Source organism: Pezoporus flaviventris, unplaced genomic scaffold, assembly GCF_033815535.1.
Source record: "Pezoporus flaviventris isolate CSIRO_AGI_PZ_B2104156 unplaced genomic scaffold, CSIRO_AGI_Pfla_v1 ptg000020l, whole genome shotgun sequence".
In the NCBI taxonomy this organism is placed as follows: domain Eukaryota; kingdom Metazoa; phylum Chordata; class Aves; order Psittaciformes; family Psittacidae; genus Pezoporus; species Pezoporus flaviventris.
The window spans coordinates 5,437,709-5,458,750 of record NW_026892568.1 but is presented as its reverse complement, the minus strand read 5'-3'; the positions used below and the strand labels follow the sequence as shown (position 1 = coordinate 5,458,750).

The 21,042-nt window shown below is 57.2% G+C and overlaps 2 protein-coding genes across 7 annotated transcripts; one reads left to right on the top strand and one right to left on the bottom strand.

The window, feature by feature from the left end:
* Window positions 1-1,216: 1,216 nt before the first annotated feature.
* Window positions 1,217-14,095, bottom strand: RAB37 (RAB37, member RAS oncogene family). Of its 6 annotated transcripts, none has more exons than XM_061455508.1 (10): window positions 14,009-14,095; window positions 8,850-8,960; window positions 5,326-5,436; window positions 3,771-3,812; window positions 3,557-3,626; window positions 3,418-3,470; window positions 2,949-3,014; window positions 2,169-2,225; window positions 1,844-1,920; window positions 1,217-1,751 (listed from the first exon to the last, which is right to left on the bottom strand). In XM_061455508.1, exons 1-10 carry the CDS (start codon window positions 14,066-14,068, stop codon window positions 1,646-1,648), a joined length of 753 nt encoding a protein of 250 aa, XP_061311492.1. In that variant the 5' UTR covers window positions 14,069-14,095; the 3' UTR covers window positions 1,217-1,645. The 6 variants fall into 6 exon arrangements, with proteins under 6 accessions (XP_061311492.1, XP_061311493.1, XP_061311497.1 ...); XM_061455509.1 differs by having other exon boundaries at window positions 3,557-3,623; XM_061455513.1 differs by lacking the exon at window positions 5,326-5,436.
* Window positions 14,096-18,846: 4,751 nt separating this feature from the next.
* Window positions 18,847-20,554, top strand: LOC133270213 (uncharacterized). Its single transcript, XM_061455207.1, has 4 exons — window positions 18,847-18,880; window positions 19,249-19,785; window positions 19,909-20,059; window positions 20,245-20,554. Exons 1-4 carry the CDS (start codon window positions 18,847-18,849, stop codon window positions 20,552-20,554), a joined length of 1,032 nt encoding a protein of 343 aa, XP_061311191.1.
* The last annotated feature ends 488 nt before the right edge of the window (window positions 20,555-21,042 follow it).

Here is a 21,042-nt window from a genome sequence, read left to right as displayed (position 1 = left end):
TGAAGCCATCCAGCATTTTTTTGCAGACATCAGCCAAGCGGCTGCAGCCGTGCCATTGGTGGGAAGACAGAGTTATTTGGGGAATGCTGGACTCCGCACCATGAGAACAGCAGGGGAGGAGGTTGGTTTTAATTTAACAGGTCATGTTTGCTCTTCCCTCCTCACCTTTGGACTGTCTGAAGCGTACAACGAAAGCCTCAGTGGGGAGGAAGGGGCCACGGGTGCTTCTCCCGCCCCACGGCTGCTCTGGGGGGCCCCGCAGCCCCATTGCTCTGCAGTGCTTGGCTGCAGCAGCCTCCCACGGTGCAGAGCCGGGGCAGGGATTTCTCACGCCATAAAACACCCAGGAGGAGGCAAAGCTTGGAAATACCCGGCTTTAATGTGAAAACTTGCAAAGAGAAACCCGGGAGCAGGGAAGCAGCAAAGGAGGCACCGGGGCAAGTAAAGAGATGGGCAGCTGGGGAGCAGAGAAAGGGGAACCACTGGTGGGGATGGATGTGCTGGGCACTGCCCGACTCCTACATGCGGCTGTGCCGTGCCCTCTGCTGCTGCCCTTCGCTTCAGGTCTTCAGCTAAATACCAAATACCCACTGCCCTGGGTAGTGCCGGGGGGACCAGCAGCGTGATGGAGGGGTTGATGCGGCACTGGGGATGTGCAGTGATGCAGGGACAGAGCCTTGCACCCCGGTGCCCCGTGTAGCAGCGTTTGCTGGCTGAAGCATCTCAGGCATCTTCTCTTCAGAGAGTGGGTTTCAGCTGCTGTTTGCCAGCAGCAGGAAGAAAAGGGCTGTATTCCATGTGCAGCGATGGGAGCCGGCAAGAGCAGCAGCCCCAGGCCAACCGGGCACCTCCACCCCACCAGCTCCACCGCGAGGCCGGAGGTGGTTTTGTCTGGAGGGATTGGAAAGAAAAAGGCTTCTCTCGTTAATAAAAATAAAATCTCTTAATTCCTGTGACTGCACGAGAGGGGAAATAAAGGTTTCTCCATATTGCTGTGTGCACTAGAAATGCCCCAAGTGCATTGGGATGCTCCCAAGGGAGTCTCATTTCTCATGTCAGCTGCATGGGCAAGGAACAGGCTTGGCTGGATGCTTCCTCATCCCAGTCCCTCCCTCCAACAAGACCGGGACACAGCAGGGACATCTCTGCGCTCATGGTGGCAGGAGGATAAAGCAGCAACCACAACAGTGAGGAGCCCCGGCTGAGCACTGGGATGCAGGAGTTGGATCAGGCCCTTCCAGCTGGATGAAAGCAGTGCCAAGAGCAGGGATTGCTTCAGAGGAGGAGAGGGCCACAGGCTGCATGAGGGCTTGTCCATGGCACACATCCAACCCCTCCAGGCACTCCAAGGGGCCTTTAGTGAGGTGTGGAGCCACATCCTGCATCCTGCTCGGCTGATGGAGGCATCACCGTGGCTCCCTGCTGGGCTGGCAGCCATCGCACCATGGTTATTCCCAAGCATTGTCCCACAGGGCGGCAGGATCTGGCCCCTGGATCCTGGTGCTGGGATGATGTTTCTCCTCACTCCGCTGTATTGTCCTGTCCACACTTGGCTGGTCAGAGGCTGGTTCCCGCAGGCTCTCGAGGGCAGGATCGGGCCCCTGCTGTGCCCCCCGCCTGCCTCCCCCCGGCTCCCCCTTTGCTCTCAGACGAAGGCACAGCAGCTGGATTTCCTCTGCTGCGACTCGATGTAGTCGTGGATCTGGAAGCGGGGCTCATCCTGCGGCTGCACCGCGCGCTGCTTCAGCTCCCTGCGGCCATGGGACTGCATTAACCTCACCTGAGCCGGTGGTGCTGTAGAAGACACCTCCCATGCCCAGCCCTGTGACCCCCTGGTACTCACTTGGCAATGGCCAGGAATGCCAGCTCCACGTTCATGCCCGTCTTGGCACTTGTCTCCATGAAAGGCACCCCGTACTCCTGCAAGGGCAGCACGGCCCCATCACCCAGAGACCCAAACCCTCCCCTTGCCCTTGTTGCCTGGCTGATGCTTGGGGACAAGGTGCCATCCCCTCCCTGCCTTGTCCCAGGTTTTATGTGCCACGCTGCCTGTGCTAGAGCCAGGGCTGGGCACCCATCAGAGGGGATGGCACGGCTGTGTGGGGACCATGCACAACGTGCAGTCATCGGGGGGGGCTGCAGCAGGGTTAGACCCCAGCATGGCTCACCCTGGCCAGCGATGCTCCATCCTCTGTCCTCACAGCCCTCTCGCTGCTCACATCCGCCTGCCAAGGGAAGGGAGGTGTCACCACATACCAGGGCTGGCTGGCACCCTGAGGGGTCTGGCAAGCACTGTGGGGTGTAGAGGGGGCTGCCAGGAACTGCAGGAATCCAGGACCTGTTGAGCATCTGAGACCTGAGGGCATTGAGGATGCAGGGGGGAATCTGTGACCTGGGGACACTGGGGACCTAGGGCAGCATCTGGTACTTGGACCCAGAAGGGGCCTTCTGGAACCCTGCTGGGCATCAGGTACCCAACATCATCCAGGAACTAAAGGGAATCCAGTCCCAGGGGAAAATTCATAACCCACTCAGGCACTGGAAAACTGGAACTTCCAGAGAACATGGGACCCAGTTGGCCTTCTGGAGCTTGGAGCTACCTGAGATCTAGGGGTGCATCCAGGACCTAGGTGGGCATCCCATACCCTGCAGCATCCCATATCCAGCAGCACCCGGTACCGAGCAGCATCCCATACTGGGAGCCTCAGCCTGGTGCTGCCCTCCACTGGCTGCCGGGAGCACTGGTCCCCTCACACCTTCCTGACCCCCCAGATCTCTGGGGTCACCTCCGGGCCTGGATGAGCCCAGAAAGCACCAGAGCCCAGCAGAGGGTGCAGGCAGGATGCACCCACCGAGCCCCATCCCTCCATAGGCATGGGGACGGCAAGGGCTGGGCTGGCACAGCAGAGCACAGCAAACCACGGGGTGAAAGGACATCCTGCACGCACCTTGTTGCCCAGCAGCATGATGACCACGTCCTTCTGGGCGTACTCATGGATCTCCGTCAGCCAGGCCTGTGGGGCAGCGGGGCTGTGTTGGGGTGAGCGGTGCACCCATCCCTCCCCTCCCAGCCCTCACCCACTGCTGTGAGATAGGGGAAAGTGACTTTAACATGGGAACCATTCCAGCATCACAGCTGAACAGTCCCCAGAGCACCCCATCTCTTGGCTGCAGCCCAAGTCTATGCATAGTTCATCTCATCCCAAACCACGTTTTCTCCCTCTAGCACCCAGCCATGCAGCATCCAGCCAAGCATCCCAGGAAATAGCTCCTGGCTGGCTGGGTCTGGCCACAACAGAGAGCTCTTACATGTCAGCCAGGCTTCAAACTGCCCCAAACACCCAGCAACCCAAACAGGGCACCCATGAACCCCATCCCTGGGGAAAAACATGCTCCCAACCCGTGGAAGGGACTCACACGGATGTTGTCAAAGGACATCTTGCTGGTGATATCGTAGAGCAGGAGCAGGGCTGGAAGGGAAGAGGCAGAGGCATTGCCCTGCTGCAGGGATGCGCTCCGGCCGGTTCCCCCCATCCCTGCTGGACACCAAACCCACCTTGGGCATCCCTGTAGTAGGCATGGGTGACGCTGCGGAAGCGCTCCTGTCCTGCTGTGTCCCAGATCTGCTGAGAAGCCACCCCGGTGAGAGCAGGGAGAGGAACCCCCTGAGATGGGGATGCCCCAATGGCTCCAAGGGGACACCACGCTCAGCCTGGGGAGGGTGTTCCAGCAATCCTTATGGGAATTGCTCATCCCCTCCCAAAGCTCACCTGCAACTTCACCTTCACACCATCCACAGACACCACTTTGTTCTGCAGAAGAGAAGGAGAACACATCCATCAGTGTTGGTGCGGATGCCATCCAGCCCCAGTATGGAGCATCTACGCCCCATCCCCTCTGCTGCTTGCCCCTGGCTGGTGGGATGAAGCCAGGCTGCCCATGGAGCTGGACATTGAGGCCTCATTGCTACAAACCACAGTCCTGCTGTGGGGCTGCAGCTACGGGCACATCCCAGAGCAGCATCCCCTTGTGCCAGGGTGGAAAAGAGCATATTCAGGCTCTTTTGGACAGGACAAGATCCCAGCCTGCTTTGGATCCGGTGCCTCACTCATCTCCTATAGCCAGCACCCCCTGTGGCTCCTAAATTGCTGGTTAATGATGCAGGGGGGTGCAGGTAGAACATGGCTTTATCCAGCACAGCAGGAGGAAATCTCCCTGTTAGGGTGGTTTGAGGCTGGGCTGGGTCTGAGAAAGGAAGACACGTTTGCAAGTGAGCAGGGGAGGCAGTTATCAGAGCGTAAGCAACCACTGTGTTCAGCTTGGAAGTGCAGGGACTTCTCTCTAGAGGCCAGAAGAAAGCAAAGCAGGAGTTACTGCAGGGCTATTGTAAGGCTCTTGAAGAATCGGGGTTGGAGGGATGAGTCTGGAAAGAGAGGAGCCCTATAAATAATTTGGTTGCCTGGAATTGTTTGAAATGGAAATTCAACCTATGTGGAGATGAAAAAAACCTGAGCGAATGGGCTGAAGGGAACAAAACCGTGCCCTGGGAGACTGGAAATGACCTACAGCAGGAAGCTGGGAGATGCTGCAGGGAATGCTCGCACAAGGCACCTATGAGCTGGTAACACCCCAGCAGCCGGATGTGGCATTTTCCTTCTCTCATGGCTTTGGTGGTAGAAGAGGCCACAAGACCCCCCCAAAGCAAACCCCAGCCCCTGCTCCTCGCCCCCTGCAAGCCAAGAGCAGCCCAAAGGCAGCAGAGAACCGGAGCAACTGCAGCTGCGGAGGCAGAGGAAGCGCCAGCCACACTCGACACGTGCCTGCAGCCACAGCAGAGCCCTGCCCGGGGCCCCCCCTTCACTTCCATCCTGCTCAAAGCCCGTGCTGCAAACACAGCCAGCCCCTGCATCCCCTGCAGCTGGGACTGGTGAGCAGAGAGCAACGGGGAGGGTTTGAAAGGGATCCTGTGGCCATAACGACTCCTCAGCAGCCAATTTCAGCCCTTTTAAAGCATAAAACTACCCCAAAGCAGTGTTTGTCCCCACCAGGAGCTGGCCGGTGGAGTGTGCTGGTAACCCACTGCACACTGCAGCCCATGCACCCACCAGACAGGCTAAACCAAGGCTGTTTGCTGATGTAAAGGCAAGATGTGATGCTTCCAGCGGGCTCCTGTGTCTGTTACCGCTCTCCCAGGGAGAGGTGGAAGGGTTTCAGGTGGTGCCTGCTGCTGGTTGGGGTGCAGAGGCTGGAAACCTCTCCTGGGCTCCATCCTGGCTGAGGTGTAAGTGAGGGGAGGTGAGGGGCCGGCAGCCATGCGGGTCTCACCCGGAAATCTATGCCCACGGTGGCTATGAACATCCCGGAGAGAAAGGCCCCGTCTTTGAACTGGAGCAGGAAGCAGGTTTTCCCCACGCCCGAGTCTCCAAGCAACATCACCTGCAGGATGTGTGCAGGGAGAGGTGTCAGCGGGGCAGGGATGCAGCAGCATCCCTGGGGTGATGCTGACCCCCCCTTCCTGGTCCCTTCTGTCCCTCTGTTCCTTTCCCCAGGGCTGGTTCTGATGGGTTTGGGGAGCCCCATGAGAGCTAGGGATGGGATGGGACCCCCGGGGGTGCAGCCAAGGGGTTGGAACTGGATGATTTCAAGGTCCTTTCCAACCCTATTGTATGATTCTGTGATGCATGGCTTGGGCAAGCCCCGCCGTGTCTGGGACTCTCACCCTGTTGGTGCAGACACCAAAGCAAACACAGAGCCTTTTCCCCTCCTGCTAAGCAAACAGGCTCAGCCTGGGCTCCCCAGCACTGACGGAGCTGGGCGGGCAGCACCCCGGACCGGTGCTGGTCTCCATAACCACATCCTTATCCAACACCCCGATGCCGTGCCCTCCTTCCTGCTTGCAGGCAGCAGCCCTTTCCTGCCCAGCAATAATTAACCTGATGGTGACTTTATCTGCTCCCTGCCTAAAAACAGGAGTGTGCAGGACTCCATCAAGAAGGTCCATCCCCACAAGCCCACCCTGTGGAGACACTGGAGCCTGCTAAGAGAACTCACACAGCTCCACTGCCCCCATTGAACACCCTGAGCCATGGCCACCCTCCTGGACCAGCACAGCCAGAGCTGGGGGCTGGACAAGCCCTGCCTCCTGCCAATTCACTTTGCTGATCAAATCCTGCCCCGGGACGCCCTGACCCAGCCCAGGTGGCTGGGAACACCGCTCGGTTCTGCCTCCACCTCACCCAGGTCAAGCTGGCGATTGAATTCCTCCCTCTGACACAAAAATTGCCCTCCACTGAGAGGAGGCAGAGCGGGGAGGAAAAGGCAAAGGAATAAAAGTGGTTTAGGGGCTGGCTCGGCACCGGGGCATGCACACTTGCCTCTCTCCCCACTGCCTTTGGGATGCTGCAATGGGCCGGATGGGGTCCTGCATCCCTGCCCTGTATGATGGGGGCACCACTGCCTAGCTGGCCGGAGCCCCCTTGCCCGGAGAAGGACAGGAACGGCTTTCAGAGACCTCCCCGGGGCAGGCACCCCCTGTCTCCACCTCCCGGGGGGCAGTCGGGGCCCTCATCCCCACACCTGGGCTCCCCCAAGGGCAGGGGCGGGCAGCGCTGGGGGTGGCTCGGCTGGGACCGCCGCTTTCTTCCCCTTCTCTCTCCCGTTCCCCTTCCCCGGTCCGCAGCCGCTTCCTGGGCGCGATTGCGGCAGCGGAGGAAGCGGGCGGCCCCCGGGACCCCCTCCCGGCCTCCCACCCCCCCCCCCCCCCAGACCCCTCAACCTCCACCCCGATAGGGCTTGGGGGTTCCGTTCCTGCCCCCCTCGCACCCCGCGCCGCCTCCCACCTTGCCGGACAGCTCGTAGTCCCGGGGCAGCGCCGGGGGGGTCCCGCTCCCCTCCGGAAGGTCCCCACTGTCTGCCGGGGGGGTCCCAGTCTCTGCCTCCCCGTTGGGGCCGCTCATGGTGATCCCGAGGGGAGCCGCCGAGTCCCTACGCGGCGGGGCCAGAGGGAGCCGCGGACCCCACCCGCCTTCCTCCTCCTCTTCCTCCTCCTCCCCAAGCAATGCCACCCCCGAGGCTGCGCTCCGGCCGCCTCCCTGCCCAGCCCGGCCACGGGATGAGGAAGAGAAGGCTCAAGGCTGGAAACTTGCTCCCTGCACCAGGGACCCCAGGATGCTTGGGTCTGCCGGGGGCTCGGTGGCACCAGGTAGCAGGCACAGCCCTAGTGCATCCCTCTGGGTACACAGATGGGGAGAGGAGGAGCTGCTCACTCTACAAGTAAACAGCCTCTTGTCCCCCATTTGGGGATGGAGACCCCAAATCACCCCTGCCACACCAGATCAGTGGGGATCCCTCCAGCTCACCCCAGGGTGAGGTTTTGCCCTGGGTTAGCATCAAGGCGCGGTGAAACCAGGAGGGAAGTGAAGCAGCACCCATCAGCCGGAAGCCAAACGCTGCGGGAAGCCTGTGCCGGGATGGCTGCTGTGGCTCCTGTGTCCCCAGCTGCTCAGAGCCCCCAGCATCCTGCACCAGGCACTGGGGCACGGCTTCTGTGCTCTTCATGTGGGAAAAGCCCAAGGGTGGGAATGAGGGAGAAGTCCCAGGGATGTGTTACCCAAAACCTCACTCCACAAAACCCCATCCAGATCCATGCCCTGTGTGTCTCCAGGCTGACAGGCGCCGCTCCACAGACAGGAGCCTTCAGCCCCCTCTGATTTATTCTCCATGGGATACACAGCCCGTCTCCCCCGTGCCAGGCCTGATCTCAATGCAACCCCACAACCCTCCTCACACTGATGGGGTTCAGGTGTGTGTGGCTCCCATGCAGAGCCCCTCACCACTCTCAGGGTGAGGGCCATGGCAGAGATGCCCTCTGTGGCAGCACCCACCCCTGCCACCAGCTCCTGCTCCAGCCAAGCCTTCCTCTGCCCCTCGGGAAAGGGAACCTGTATTTCCAGTCCTGTAGCTCGAACCAGACCAGATTTATAGTTTATACACACTCTTTGGCCACAAAGTGCCCAGAGCTGAAGGCTGGAGGCACTTGGAGTTCCTGGAAGTGGCTGAGCTCCCCTGCAGCTCTCTGGGGAGGGAGGCTGGAAGGATAGGGCAAGCCACACGGGTGCTCATAGAGCTGTGTAGGCAGGAAGAGCGCCTGGCTGAGCATCACCTCCACAGGTGGCATGGAGAAACATCCCATTTACAGCTGGGAGCTGGCAGAGGTCAGCAACGTGCCTGAGCCTCCTCTGCCTGCCCAGGGCTCGGCACTGCATGGGCACCCTGTGCTGCAGCCCTCGTGCTGGTACCACGTTTCTCTGCTTCCTTGGCCTCGACCAGAGGCAAAACCCATGTAGGTAACAGCCTCTTCATGGGGAACAGGCATCCTGCGGGCAAAAGCCTCATCACGGATGCTGGAGGGATGTTGGTCTTGCTGTGCAGGGAGGTCCCAAGTGGTCTCTGTTGCAGGCTCTCCCAAGAGAGGGGACACACGCATCAGAGCCACTCTGGTCCTGTGGCAGCTTGCAAATAGCACTGGATAGTGGCCAACTGCTTTTCCCAGGCACTGCTGCCATCGGCCTCACTATTCCCTGCCTGGGCTGCACCGACAGGACACACACCCAGGCACAGCTTCACAGAGGGTATTGGGATGTGAAGCCTCATCAGTCCTCCATCCTTGCCAGCAGCCCCAGCAAGCAGACAGCCAAACCAGCCCCTCACCCAGCAGCACCAAAGCAAATTACCCCAAATCTTTGTGCTTAGCACTACTTAAAGCACCATGGATTGATTGCCCAAATAAAACAGCTTTCCCAAGGGTGAGTGAGGTCGCACAGCACAGGGAACAGGGGCTGGGCTCTTACCGTAAACCCAATGCCCACGGTAGCAGAGAAGGAGCCAGGGATGAACTTGCCCTGGTCAAACTGAACCAGCAGAGATGTCTTCCCCACGCCGCTGTCTCCGACCAGGATTGTCTGCAAGGAGCAGGTAAAGAGGCATCAGCACAGGGAGCAGGCAGGGCCCGAGCTGGCAGGCATGCTGTGCAGGCAGAGGCAGCCTTGGCTTGCACAGCCCTGGAGGAAAACCTCTCTGGGAGGACTCTGGCAGCGCTGGATTGGGTCCAGATTGGTTTAGTAAAGACAGCATCTCCCGCAGCGGCTGCACGCAGCCATTGCCACAGCCACGCAGCCTCTCGGGGCACTGGGCTGTTTTCATGCTGCATTAACACAGTGCTTCCCTCTGGATTTGAGGTCATGGAGCCCCTCTGCCTCTCCAGCCCTGCATGGGCTCTCCCATAGGGAGCAAAGCTTGCTCGTCCCCTGGCAGAAGGAGCTGTGCAGGTGTCAGAGATGGGACATTGCCATCACCTCTGGAGCAGCTCCCAGGCTGCCAACCCATATCTCTGGTACCCACACCGCATCCCTGGGGAGCCCATCCTCCCTTCTGCTCCTGCCAGGGTTCCTTCAAATCCCCAGCCTAAGGGACACCAACAGCGCAAGCACAAACCCCTCCCTCCCTCTCTGCCAGTATCTGGGTTTTGTTTGCAGAGTCACCGGCACAAACATCCCCATCCTCTCAGGAAACTGATGCACTTTCAACCCTTTTATAGGGACACAAGTGAAAACAAACACTGATAACTGGCTTCTTGCTCTGAAGTTGTTTTGGCAACACACGGTGCCTTTCAGGACAATGGTGTTCCTGTAGCTGCAGCCCTGGCAAGCACTGAGACATCCCAGTGTCCCCCTGTCCCCTGCCACCCCTGTAGCTGTTGGTGCTGGGGCTGAACCTCCCCACTCTGTGCTGCACTTCTCTGTATCTGTTGTTTCTCCCTTTGATTTATGCTTAGTCTGATGCAACTCCATCAGCCCTGCTCCATCCCGGGACACCTTGGCCATTCGTCCCCTCCCTCTGTGACATTGTGAGGGTCACTCTTCACCTTCAAGGTGCAGGAGCATCTTCCCGATGCACAGGGGAGCCTCTATGCGTAGTCAGTCCCAGCCCTCCATCACCTTCCTGCACCCAGGGCAGGATGAAACCCAGGCTGGCACCACTCGAGGCAGTGCACACATCCCCTTGTGAAGTGCAGTGTGAAGGAACACGTTTGATCAAGTGCCCGAATATCCCCAGCACATCAAACCTTGATGTCATGCCCCAGGAGGCCACTGCCACATGCCACAATGCCCAACACTATGGTTCCTGCCACCCCACAGGAACCCAAAGGAGTGGGAAGAAACCAAAACCCAAAGAGCTTGAAGACTATAAACAGGAACATGGGCTGGCAGGAGACCAGCATCCTGCCTTGCACGAATCACTGCACCACAACCCGCCTGGAGCCTGTTAACCCGATTCACTGGCTCACGCTCCAGTGAAAGGCTCGCCCCGGTGAATCAGCGGTTTCCCTTGGAAAGAAACATCCCAAACCTCTCCTGGGAAAAGCCTGACCTGCCGGGTGGAGCTGCTGGCAAGAGGCAGCCCTGCACCCCTATCAGATGCATGCTGCTGCATAGACCTGGGTGCTGAGAGGCAGCAACCCATGGCCACAGATTTCTCCCTAAGTCGACATGAGGCTGTTTGCGGGTCACTTGTGCATTCAGAGCAGCCTCATGGCCTGGGAGCTTGCACAGGAGCTGGAGGGATGTTGTGAGGCAGAAACCTCCAAGTGAAGCCCTTGAACATGGGCCAAAGGAGCTGGGTCAGCCCTTGCACATGGGGGGAATCTCCCTGCCCAAGCCCCCCTTTAGCTTTGCCCTGGGGTCCAGACACAAACCCTGTGCAAAGAGTAGGATCTGAGGCAGCCACATAGAAAAACACCCGAAGAATTCATTACCATGGGGCTCCTGCACCCCAGCGCTGCATTGGTTGGTGCTACACCCTTTTCCCAGTAAAATACTGGTGCTGGGAGGGGTAACAGAACCAGCTGCACCCTGCAGCGCTGTCTTTGGGAGCAGTTAATGCAGGGAACAGCATTAATTATGGAGGGAGGAGAGCTGACTGGAATGAGCACCAGGAAGCCTCCAGAACCCAGGATTTACAGAGAGCACGTACAACAAGCAGACTCTCATAACAATTTAATTGGGCTTTATAATGGAGGCAACTCATGAATTGCTTCATGACTATTAGTAGTAATACTGTTAGTAATAATAGTAAAAGTTGGCCTGAATCAGCCAAGAGTCTTTCCTAACGACTTCAAGACAAGCTGATGGGTTCTGTGGAGATACAGCACAGTGGAAACCACTGCGGCCTTCCTGCCTATGAAATGAGCATAGAGGAAGAACAAAACCCCTCTGTGGAATGGATGTGGCTAACCAGCTATCAAAACCTCGGGCTCAACCTGCTCAAATCACGATAGCAAGCAGCCTTGCAGGACAAAGCTCCATACCCACCCTGCCTCTTGCCAGCATCTTCAGCCATAACCCGGCCTCCCCTTCATCCCATTGGCTTTTCCCAGGGCTTTCTTAGTGCCTGGAAAACTCTGGTAGAAAATGGCAAGACTCCCCTTGGTGCTGCAGCTCCTCTCTGGATGCTGGCGTGAGGATGGAGCAGTGCTTTGCTGGGGGGCACACACAAACAGGCACAGAGACCTGGCCAAGACCTGGAGAGCCACTTGGTGACAGTCCCAACGCACAGCTTGTAGCACACCCCGAGAGGACCTGTTTGCCAGCTCTACCTTAGGGAAAGAGCAAATATATCCCCCCCCAGATTAGTAGCTTTGAGGCTCATTCAGACCTAAATGAATCACCTCCCTTCAAAACACTGCTGGCTCAGTGTGGGCTGCAGGGACAAGGCAAAACAATGGAGCGGTGAGGGCAAACCCACTCCCATCTCCTCTACCTGCCCTGGCAGCCAGCAAGCAAAGGAGGTGTTTCTGTCTAACATACCTAGGGAAGTGTGGCTTTGCATAGGGAGGCAATTGCTGCATTTCTAGTGCCAGTCAAGCAGGAGGAAATCTGGGATAACACGTGTGGGTTGGGGTTATCTTCCCAGTTCACTTTTAAGCTTTAGCACGCAAGAGCTGCACCTGAGCTAAATGTAGCCAGGAGCCTGACAGGGTAAAACCCCAGTCCTGGGGGATGCAAGGAGGAGAGAGGTGCAGAATGGGGCACCAGGAGAGGTCTGGGAGTGAAGCTGTGGCTGCTCTTGGCCCCTCACCACCTCACCCTCACTGCCTCTCAGGGTACATTAATGAGACTTAGTTTTACCTGCTCTATATACGGCATTGAACTACCTCTGCCCTGCTCCAGGCAGTGCTCCAGGGCAACCTGGATGCTGCTGGATGCTGCCTCAGGCTGCCCTGTGCCACAGGGACACCTCAGGGCTGTTCCCACCCTCCCCAGGCACTGTTTAACGTTGCCTTGATCCCAGAGCTCTCTGCCAGCCCCACTGGCCCTTGCCCTGGCTGAGGCAGTATTTCAGCCCTGTAGACATGAGCTCTAGCGCAGCACATCAAACAAGCTGGCTCAGATCATGCAGGCAATCCCTGTAAATGCCCAACTAACACCCCGGATCAACCACAGCCCAAGGGCACGTCTCTCTCCCTCTGGCGCTTGTTCCAGCTAAATGGATCCAAGCACCCCATGGGAGGAAGAACGATTTGGCAATGGGTCAAATCACCCGAAAGCAGAATCTGTCATTGCGTGCCAAGTGAAACTTTTCTGGAACAGCCCCGAACAAACCTCTGCTTGTTCCTGCTTTGATTTGCTCCCAGCCCCTTTCCTCCCCAGGCCTGGGTTTAGCCACCAAGCAGTAATCACTTAACCTTTGCCTTCAGAGAGCAAAGCTCTCTCGGGGTTTCTCAGCACATCTGAAATGTGATTCCTTGCTCAGAAACCAGAGCTAGTGAGGTATTTGCTGTCTCCCATCCCTGCAGCGAGAGCAGGCTTGGTTTTGCAAGACAAGCAACCTGCCAGGAGCAGCAGCAAAATACCAAGGGAAAGAGCAGAGATCGTGGAACCAGGATGGGTATTTGCCTGGGCAGCTTTTCTGCCCTGAGTCTGATTTCCACCAATGTCATTCCTTAACTGCAGCAGCTCATTGCTGGAGAAGAGGGAGTTAAGGCTTTGCAAAGAGTCAAAGTTTCTCGAGTCATCCCTGGAGGCATGTCCCATGTACTCGATGTGCAACAGAAATGAGAGCTGCTAGTAACTGATATTTTTCTGCTAATCAAGGGCTGGGCAAATTGCCCTGAGTTGAATAGAGCAGGATATAAACTAGACTGAGATTTGTGAAGATGGATCGACGCAGCTCCAGCCCTTTCCACTACCTTTCCCCTGCTTTTCCCCAGCTCCCCAGGGGTGTCTGGCCCTGCACAGTCACTGGGGACTGCAGCAAAGCAGCGTGAGGACAGCAAGGAGGAGGGATGGGTGGATCTGGCAGAGATCAGTCTCCTCAAGTTGCAGGGCAGTGTCTGACTGCAGGGAGCAGAGCCTGAGCCACCCAGGTCTTGCAGGGACAACAGCAGCACCGAAAACCCTCCATGCAGTGTGGAGTTACAAAGCATGGTCCCAGGGACCCCGCAGAAGAGAAAGCTTTCAAAGCAAGGAGGGCAGTGATGGACATCCCTTAGGACACCGCTATTTCATGGCAGGGAAGTCCCGGCCCTTTAGACTGTCTCTGGCAAAGAGAGCCCCAGGGTGAAGCTCCCCCCCGACCCGACCTCCCGGAGCACGCACAGGACAGCGGGAGCGGCTGAGTGCCTGCTGCTGGCTGTGCCGCGGGGCTGGCCCGTTTCCAGCGCTCCTGCCCGTTTCGCTTTCCAAACGCTCCCGTTCCTGCCACTCCCATCCCTGCTGTTCATCACCGGGGACGTGCCGGGAACCAGGACAGAGCCCTGCGGGTTGCCCAGCCTCGGGAATAGCTGCAGCCGCATCCCCCCCCAACCGGGATGGGGTTGGTGGAGGAAAAAGCGAGGAGGGGAGAGGGACAGAGTTTCCCGACGAAGTCCAAGCAGGCGCCCTGCTGCGGTGATCCCTTCCCCGTGCACTTCGCAGCCCCCTCCCCGAGCACCACCGTGCCCCAGCCCTACCTTGTGCAGCAGGGCCTCGTTGTAACCGGCCCCCCCCGAGCCGGCGGTGCGGGCCTCCATAGCCGGGGTGCATGGAACGGCTCCGGCCGCGGGCCGCTCCTGCAGCACCGCGGACAGCGCCCGCCCCGCCTTCAGCACCGCGGACAGCGCTCGGCTCCGCCCGGCTCGGTCTGGCACGGCCCGGTTCAGCTGCGCAGGGGCCGAGGGTCGGCACGGCCCGGCCCGGTTGGGCACAGCAGGGCTGGGTTCGACCCCGTTCAGTTCAGCGCAGCACGGCTCGGCTCGGCCCCCCTCAGGACAGTGGAGCGGTGCCCGGTTCCTGCCGCTGCAGAAGAGGGAGCGGGGGGGGGGAATGGTGAGGCCGGTCCCGCCCGGGGGCGGGGAGGCCGTGGAGCTCCCCTCCACGCAGGCAGTTTCCACCCTGGTCTCTCTGCACTCCACCATCTCCATGCGCTGTGATAAAGGTGCCCCTGGCTCTGCAAGGAGCCCGGTACCGGGGCTCCTCTGCTGACACCCCTACAGCCATCATCAGCTCATGCTGCCGTTGGGCATCCAGGGGCAGTGGCAAAGCACAGACCTGTGAGATCACTAGGGTTAGCAATGTCACCCCAACCAGGGACAGCGGCTTGTGTTTCTTCATGAAACTGGTACTAGCCCGAGACTGCTACCCCAGCAGCTCCCCTTTGGAAATTTACATTTACAGAGCTCAGTTAGGAGCCTTCTTGCAGAAAAAGAACCCCAAATTGTATTTAGAAACGGGAGGAAACTGTGCCTAAACCTGGAGGTGACAGTCAAGATCTTATTGAGAGCCTTTATTTACAACTCCCTCTAGAGCAATCTGGTGTTGTCGATTAAACTCAGAAGAAATTACTGAGGAGTTTATTTAAGAGACTCGATTCAATCTCCAGCTCCCTCCCTCCAGATCAGCAGACGGCTCCAAGGCAGAGGAACAGACTATGCTTCCGAGAGCCATCTGCACCCATCCGATTGCTGTTTGACTGGGTCTGACATGGCTAATTATATCTGCCCTTTGTTTCCTCTGACGGAAGAGATGGTTCTTTCAGGTCAGATGATCAGTCTGGGCAACAACAGCCAGCAAAGATGAAAAACAGCCTAGAGGGATAAGGGGGTTTCAGGCTTGCCCGTGGCCAAGAAGCTAAACTCAGGCAAGCCTGCAGCCAGACTACCCGGTGGTTCAAGCACTGAAAGATAATCAACAGCACAAAAATGAGCAATACTGGGAGCCACTGGTGTCTGGATGGGATGATTTACAAGTAGCCCAGCCAGCACTGTGGTTCAGCATAGTGAATGTACTCCACCAAATAGGGCCAGGAAGACAAGAGAAACAAACCTTGGGGACAGAGAGCCAGGGCAGCTTTCTGCCCTGTTAAGTACACCAGGCATTTGTCAGAACCGCCATAGGCTTCCCAGTGCTGTAATGCCCCATTGACAGTGGGGACTTCGTGTTAATGTGTCTCAAGCACACTCTTAGCCTTCTCCTACCCCAAAGCTTGCACAAAGCAGGGTATGGCCCTGACCTGAGCTGCCTGCTAGGTCACATGTACCAGAGACCCAGATTTGCTGCAGGCACTGTGTGACTGCCCTGGGGACCCAAGCTGTGCTGGTGCTCAAACCTCTTCTGGAGGGGGGGGATGAATTTAACAGCAGTGAAGAGGACAGGAAGCCCCCAGGGCACCATAGGTCTGAGATTTCAGTTCTGCTTATCTCTAGAGGGGGATTCCCAGCACATACCTGATGCAGAAGAGGTCCTAGGGCTTGAAGAGCATCCTCTGACCCATCTCAGCTCCAGCAATACTTGTATCCCTTTTGAGTCCTGCAGGAGGACAGCAAGGAACTGGGCAAGAAGAGCCTCATAAAGCCTAGTTCTCCCTTCCTCCTGCAGTCCCTAGCATTACAGCAGACCCATTTAGTCCCGCATGTTTAACCGCACTCAGGAGGAAGGCACTTTTCCTATCTGCCATGATATCGTCAAGTGCAATGCAGCCTGCAGAAACAGCGCAGATTGCTGGTAAAAGACAGGCACCAGCACAACCTGGCTGTCCTGGGTTCAGCAGTAGCAGTCATGTTTTTTCCTTTGTGTTAACTGGTGCAGTGCTGTGTTTTGACTTCTAGTTTTGAGAACAGCGTTGGTGAAGCCGATGTTTTCGGTTGTTGCTAAGTGATGTTTACCCTGACCAAGGACTTTGTGAGGCTCATGCTCTGCCAGGGAGGAGGGGAAGCTGTGAGGAAGCAGAGACGGGGCGCCTGACCCGGGCTAGCCGGGGAGGTATTCCATACCACAGCACGTCATGCCCGGGGTGGGGGGTAACTGGGAGTTGCCCGGAAGGACAGGGGTTTCCGGGTGGAACTCGTTTTCTTGGCCGGTGGTATCGTATTCTCTTCCCTTGTTATTTTCCCTTATCATTGTTTTAGCTGATAGTAGCGGTGGTGATTTGTTGCTGGACTGTTCTTGTCTCAACCCGTAGGAGTTGCACTCTCTCGATCCTCCTCCCCGTTCCTCCGGGAGCGGGGAAGGGGAGAGCCCCGGTGCAGGGAGGGGGGGGAGACGAACACGGACCTTGATTGTTGTCAGCTTGGCACCACTCACTGGGAGTGAGTGAACAAGTTACCTGACTGGGTTTAAACCACGACACTGGCGCAGCTCCAAGGGCTTTATGGCTCTGAGGGGCCTGACCCATGGCAGATGAGTGCTACCAGCAAAGCCCAGCAGCCAATACACATCATTCTCCTCCCCTCACACACCAGTAAAATGCCCTTCCCCACCATCCAAACGCAAAACACTCTCCGAGTCCTTCCCAGACCCCAGTAGAGGTTTCTGGGAGCCAGCGAGCGGCTTATAGCCCCGAGCAAGCGCTAAGCAGCTGAAATCAGTGCAGAGCAGCGAAACGAAAGGAAATGACCTGCAAACGGCAGGAGTGATTTCAAATGAACACGTAAATTAGCTCCATTGTTCGGTCATTTGCCGGCAGATTGTATCTCTGATAGCTTGACTCCTTGTTTGTTTGCCTCATGAAGTACAGCTGTAACAGCGGAAGATTTAAATCCAGCTCAGGAGTTGCTGCTTTACTGTCTCCTCACTCCTGCTCCTTCTACCAACCCATTAACCTGCGGTAGTGTCTCTCTGGACTGCCCATACTACACTCTTTGGAGGAGATCTGAGCCCTACCGAAGTCATTCCTTCCCCACGAGCTGGGGAGAATTTAATCCTCTGGATCTGCTGGATTTCGCTTCAGTTCCGCTGCAATAACTAACCCCTGTCTCAGCCCTTTCTGCGCTAGGAATCCAGCCGAAGGCACAGCCGGGACTAAACCCTCCACCACCGCCACAGTCTCCAAGTGTTTCTCTCTTTTAGTAGCTTTGATAAATCAGGGGATCTAGGAATGATCTGGGTTTATCCTGGTTATCTGAGATGGCAGCGGAAGGGAGAGATCAGACAGCTCCTGCTCAATCAGCCAGCACCACAGGAGCTGCATTAGCGACCATTATATTCAGCCTTATCTCAGGACCATTTCACCAAAGTTGCCGAATCTGCCCCTGAAAGAGGGTCTGAAACACCTGGATTAAATAACAGAGCCGGGCATTGTAAATGTCATTGAAGGCCACGGCAGAGGAGGACTTTGGAGAGGCTCAGCTGTGGTGATGGGATAGGAGCAGGGGAAGATCTTGCACTCACTGATTGATTCAATTACCGCCTGTTTGCTTCGGGTTCAGATGAATCCAATAAATTCCTCTGCAGGGGGTAATCTAATGAACTGCCGTATTGTTGCTATTCCCTTTGTAGGGGGACTCTGGGGCATCCCGTACTGTCGGGGCTATGTCAGGAGGGGGCAATAGGACACTCAAAGGAAGGAACATGAGAGCGGCTGGGGAGCAGCTGAAGCCCGGCCTTTCCATGAAGGTTCATCACCAGAAATCAAGTTTCAGCCTCCAACCACTTCTTGATTTTAGCACTTGTTGCTTCCTGCAGCGACTCAGCCCAGTTGGTTTTCTAGGAGTGGAGGAGTTAGTTCATAGTCAGCAGGAAACCTCAGAGCTTCCTCTTGGCATGGCGGAGCACAGGGAGTGAAGGGGATGGTGGGGAAGAAGCTGCTTGGTCTCTGGCAGGGCTGGGGAGTTGTGCCCTCTGCCCTTTCCAAGGAGCATAGAGGAAGAAAGCCCTCGGCAAGACTTTGTCACCCAAAACCCACAGCTGTGCCCCAAAAAAGGCAATTCTTGGGGGAGAAATGAGATGTTTCTGCTTGAGAAACAAACAAAACCACCCCAGCTTGCATTGGCGGCCAGCTCTGGTGCTGAGGAGCAGCGGGGAGGGCTGAACATCATTTCAGTCCATCATCCCTTCCCGTCATTCCAGTCCACCACGACTGGGAGAGCATCCCAACTGGTCCATCTGCATGGGCTGACTTGCACTTGCTCTGTCCTGGTTCCTGGACCCTGCTTTGGCCTGGACTCCCTGCAAAGACCCCTGAAGCTGTTTGGGCTCTGTGCATGGAGAAGGGGCTGCTTTCACCACAGGGACGCGCATCATCTAGGAGGAACCTGCTGTATTTTGGGAGTTTTGCTGGGACCCAGCCCTGTTTCATAGGAAAACCAGAGATTCTTTCTCATGAGACACTCCCAGGGTGAGTCATGGTCCCCGGGTGAAGATGAGGAAGCAACCGCCTTTAAACAAGGGTCTGCTCTGCTGGTAAACATTGCCCATGGAAGCAACGGGAGAAGGAGGCTTGGGAAACTCGTGGGATGTGAATGGGCTCCATCCCACAGGGTGCTTTGTGAACAGCCACAGGGGAAAACCTGCATCAGGAGCAAGAGGGTGGAAAATGTGGATTTTCCTGCTTTGGATCCTTTTCCCAGGTGAGATGTGGGAGCACAGGTCAGGTGTTTCCTATCCCATGGAGAGGCTGGGACTGAGCCAGCCCGGGAAGCCCATCATGGACACAGCAAGAGCTCAGTTGATACTGTCCTTGTAGCTAATGGATGGCTACAGGAGATGATCTTTGAGATATGCTGTTGGATAAGCCCTGGTAATAAGGCTTTTCGTCTAATAACACACACATCTGATGGGGGCTCTTTAATGACCGGGGACATCTCATCTCACCATTGCATAGTGGGCACATGGATACAGCATTCCTTGGGATGGCATATCCCAGAGCTCAGATCCCTCCTGATCCTCTGAGACAATGCCCGTAAGGGCTCCCATCTTCTCTTCTTGTCCCCTGTAGGTGGCTGGGCAGTGACAGGTCCTACACAGGTGATGGTGAACCAGGGCAGCTCAGTGGCAGTGTCCTGCAGCTATGAGCCAGGCTATGAGCTCTACTCCAAGTTCTGGTGCCAGAGGGGCTTCCTCGGTCTTTGCACCTGCGTCATCCAAACCAATGGCTCGGAGGTGACAGTGACACAGGACAGGGTGTCCATCAAGGATAACCATGCATCACACTCGTTCACGGTGACTCTGGACCATGTCACGCTGGAGGATGCAGGCTGGTACTCCTGCGGGGTGAAAAGGAAGATCTTCAGCCTGAAGCACAGCACCAAGGTGATCGTCTCCAAAGGTAAAGCCAGCCTAGGAGCTAAGCAGGGGTGTGTGATGGAGCCCATCACCTGGGAGAGGGGATCCCAGCGGGGGGTCATGGGGGTTGTCAAAGTGGGAGCAAGCACCTTGCAGGCACTGAGATGTGCTGGAGGCTGCCCCAGTGCAGGTTTGGATGAGGGATGGAGGAGGCTGCACAGAGCAGAGCCTCTCCCTTGCTCCCTTCAGCGTCTCTGCTTCCATGAGCCCCTTGGGCTTTCCAGTCCCTCCCAGTAACCCCCCTCCTTTCTCCTCCTCCTCCTCCTCAGTGCCCAGTGCATTGCCTGGAGACCCCCATCTCCCCCTCCTGCAGCTCTATGGCTGCAGTCTCAGGGCAGAGGCCCTGGGGTGCAGGAGGGGTCTCTGCTTTGCTCTCTCTTTTGTTTCACATCTGTTTCATCCACAGCCAAAGGCAGTGATGTGAGCCCGCTGGTCACCACGGCCTTTGGGGACCCTCCAGTGCTGTAAGTCAAGCTTCAAGCCCCAGTAGCATCCCCTGCCCTAAGACACCTCTTTCCCTCAGCCCTGGATCAGTTGCAGCAGCTCAAAGGAGCATCCCAGGGGATGCAGGGCAGACATGCAAGTGTCCCAGTCCCCATCCCCATTGCCCAGACTCAAGCTCCAGCACCATCTCCTTTCTCTTACCCAGGTCCCAGCTCAGCATCACCTACCTGCTGCTCATCCTCTGCATAAAGGTGCCCATGGTGCTGCTCCTGGTGTGTGTGGCTGTCTGGGGAAGGAGCCAATGCAGGAGCCGTGGCCAGGAGATCCTGCAGCTCCGAGGCAGCTGGTACCAGGGCACCGGGATGCCCAAAACCACCACAGAGGCACCCTCCTGCCCCTTTACCCACCACTGTGCTGGGGTTGTGCTGCCCATCACTACCACCCTGCACCAGGATGTGCTCGGCTCCATGGACTTCTCCCCCTGTGAAGCTTTGGCCCCTCCTGGCAGTCCCTGAACTGGAAAGAGGAAGGTTTGGGGCATGAAGAGCCTGAGTCTGCTGTGTTGGAGCGGGCAATAAAGGTCTGCAATGAAGCCTGGGTGTCCTGCAGGTACCTGTCTGTCTGTGTGCCTGTCAGCACTGCCCGGGGTGCTGGTGGATGCTGATGGTGCTCACATTGAGCTCCTTTTCTCATCGCTCCCATTGTTTTCCAGGTTCTGTGCCTCCAAAAAGCAGGCACTTGAATAGTGCTGAAATCCCACAGAAACCCTGCTCCTCTCATGTTCTCGTGTCCCATGGGGTGGCTGACATCCACAGCCACATCAGGGAGAGCAGTGTGGCCACCTCCATCCTCCTCAGGGTTAGGCCATGTCCCACTTTTCATGGCACAACCGGCTTTGCCAACATCCCTCCATGAAGCTTTAGGGAAGAGTTGCTTCTCTTCAGCTGTTTGGGGAACCAAAATGAGGAGCAAGGAGCAGGCATGGACCAGGAGCTCACCGCCT

Excerpts from the sequence above, each read along its gene's own strand:
- RAB37 (XM_061455508.1), bottom strand. The coding sequence starts at position 14,068 with ATGGAGGCCCGCACCGCCGGCTCGGGGGGGGCCGGTTACAACGAGGCC. Across the intron at positions 2,226-2,948 it reads TCATGCTGCTGGGCAACAAG|GCGGATGTGAGCAGCGAGAG; the intron begins GTGCGTGCAGGA and ends TTCCCTTGGCAG. Across the intron at positions 1,752-1,843 it reads GCATTCCTGGCCATTGCCAA|GGAGCTGAAGCAGCGCGCGG; the intron begins GTGAGTACCAGG and ends CCATGGCCGCAG.
- LOC133270213 (XM_061455207.1), top strand. The coding sequence starts at position 18,847 with ATGTGGATTTTCCTGCTTTGGATCCTTTTCCCAG. Across the intron at positions 18,881-19,248 it reads GCTTTGGATCCTTTTCCCAG|GTGGCTGGGCAGTGACAGGT; the intron begins GTGAGATGTGGG and ends TGTCCCCTGTAG. Across the intron at positions 19,786-19,908 it reads TCTCCCTTGCTCCCTTCAGC|CTCTATGGCTGCAGTCTCAG; the intron begins GTCTCTGCTTCC and ends CCCCTCCTGCAG.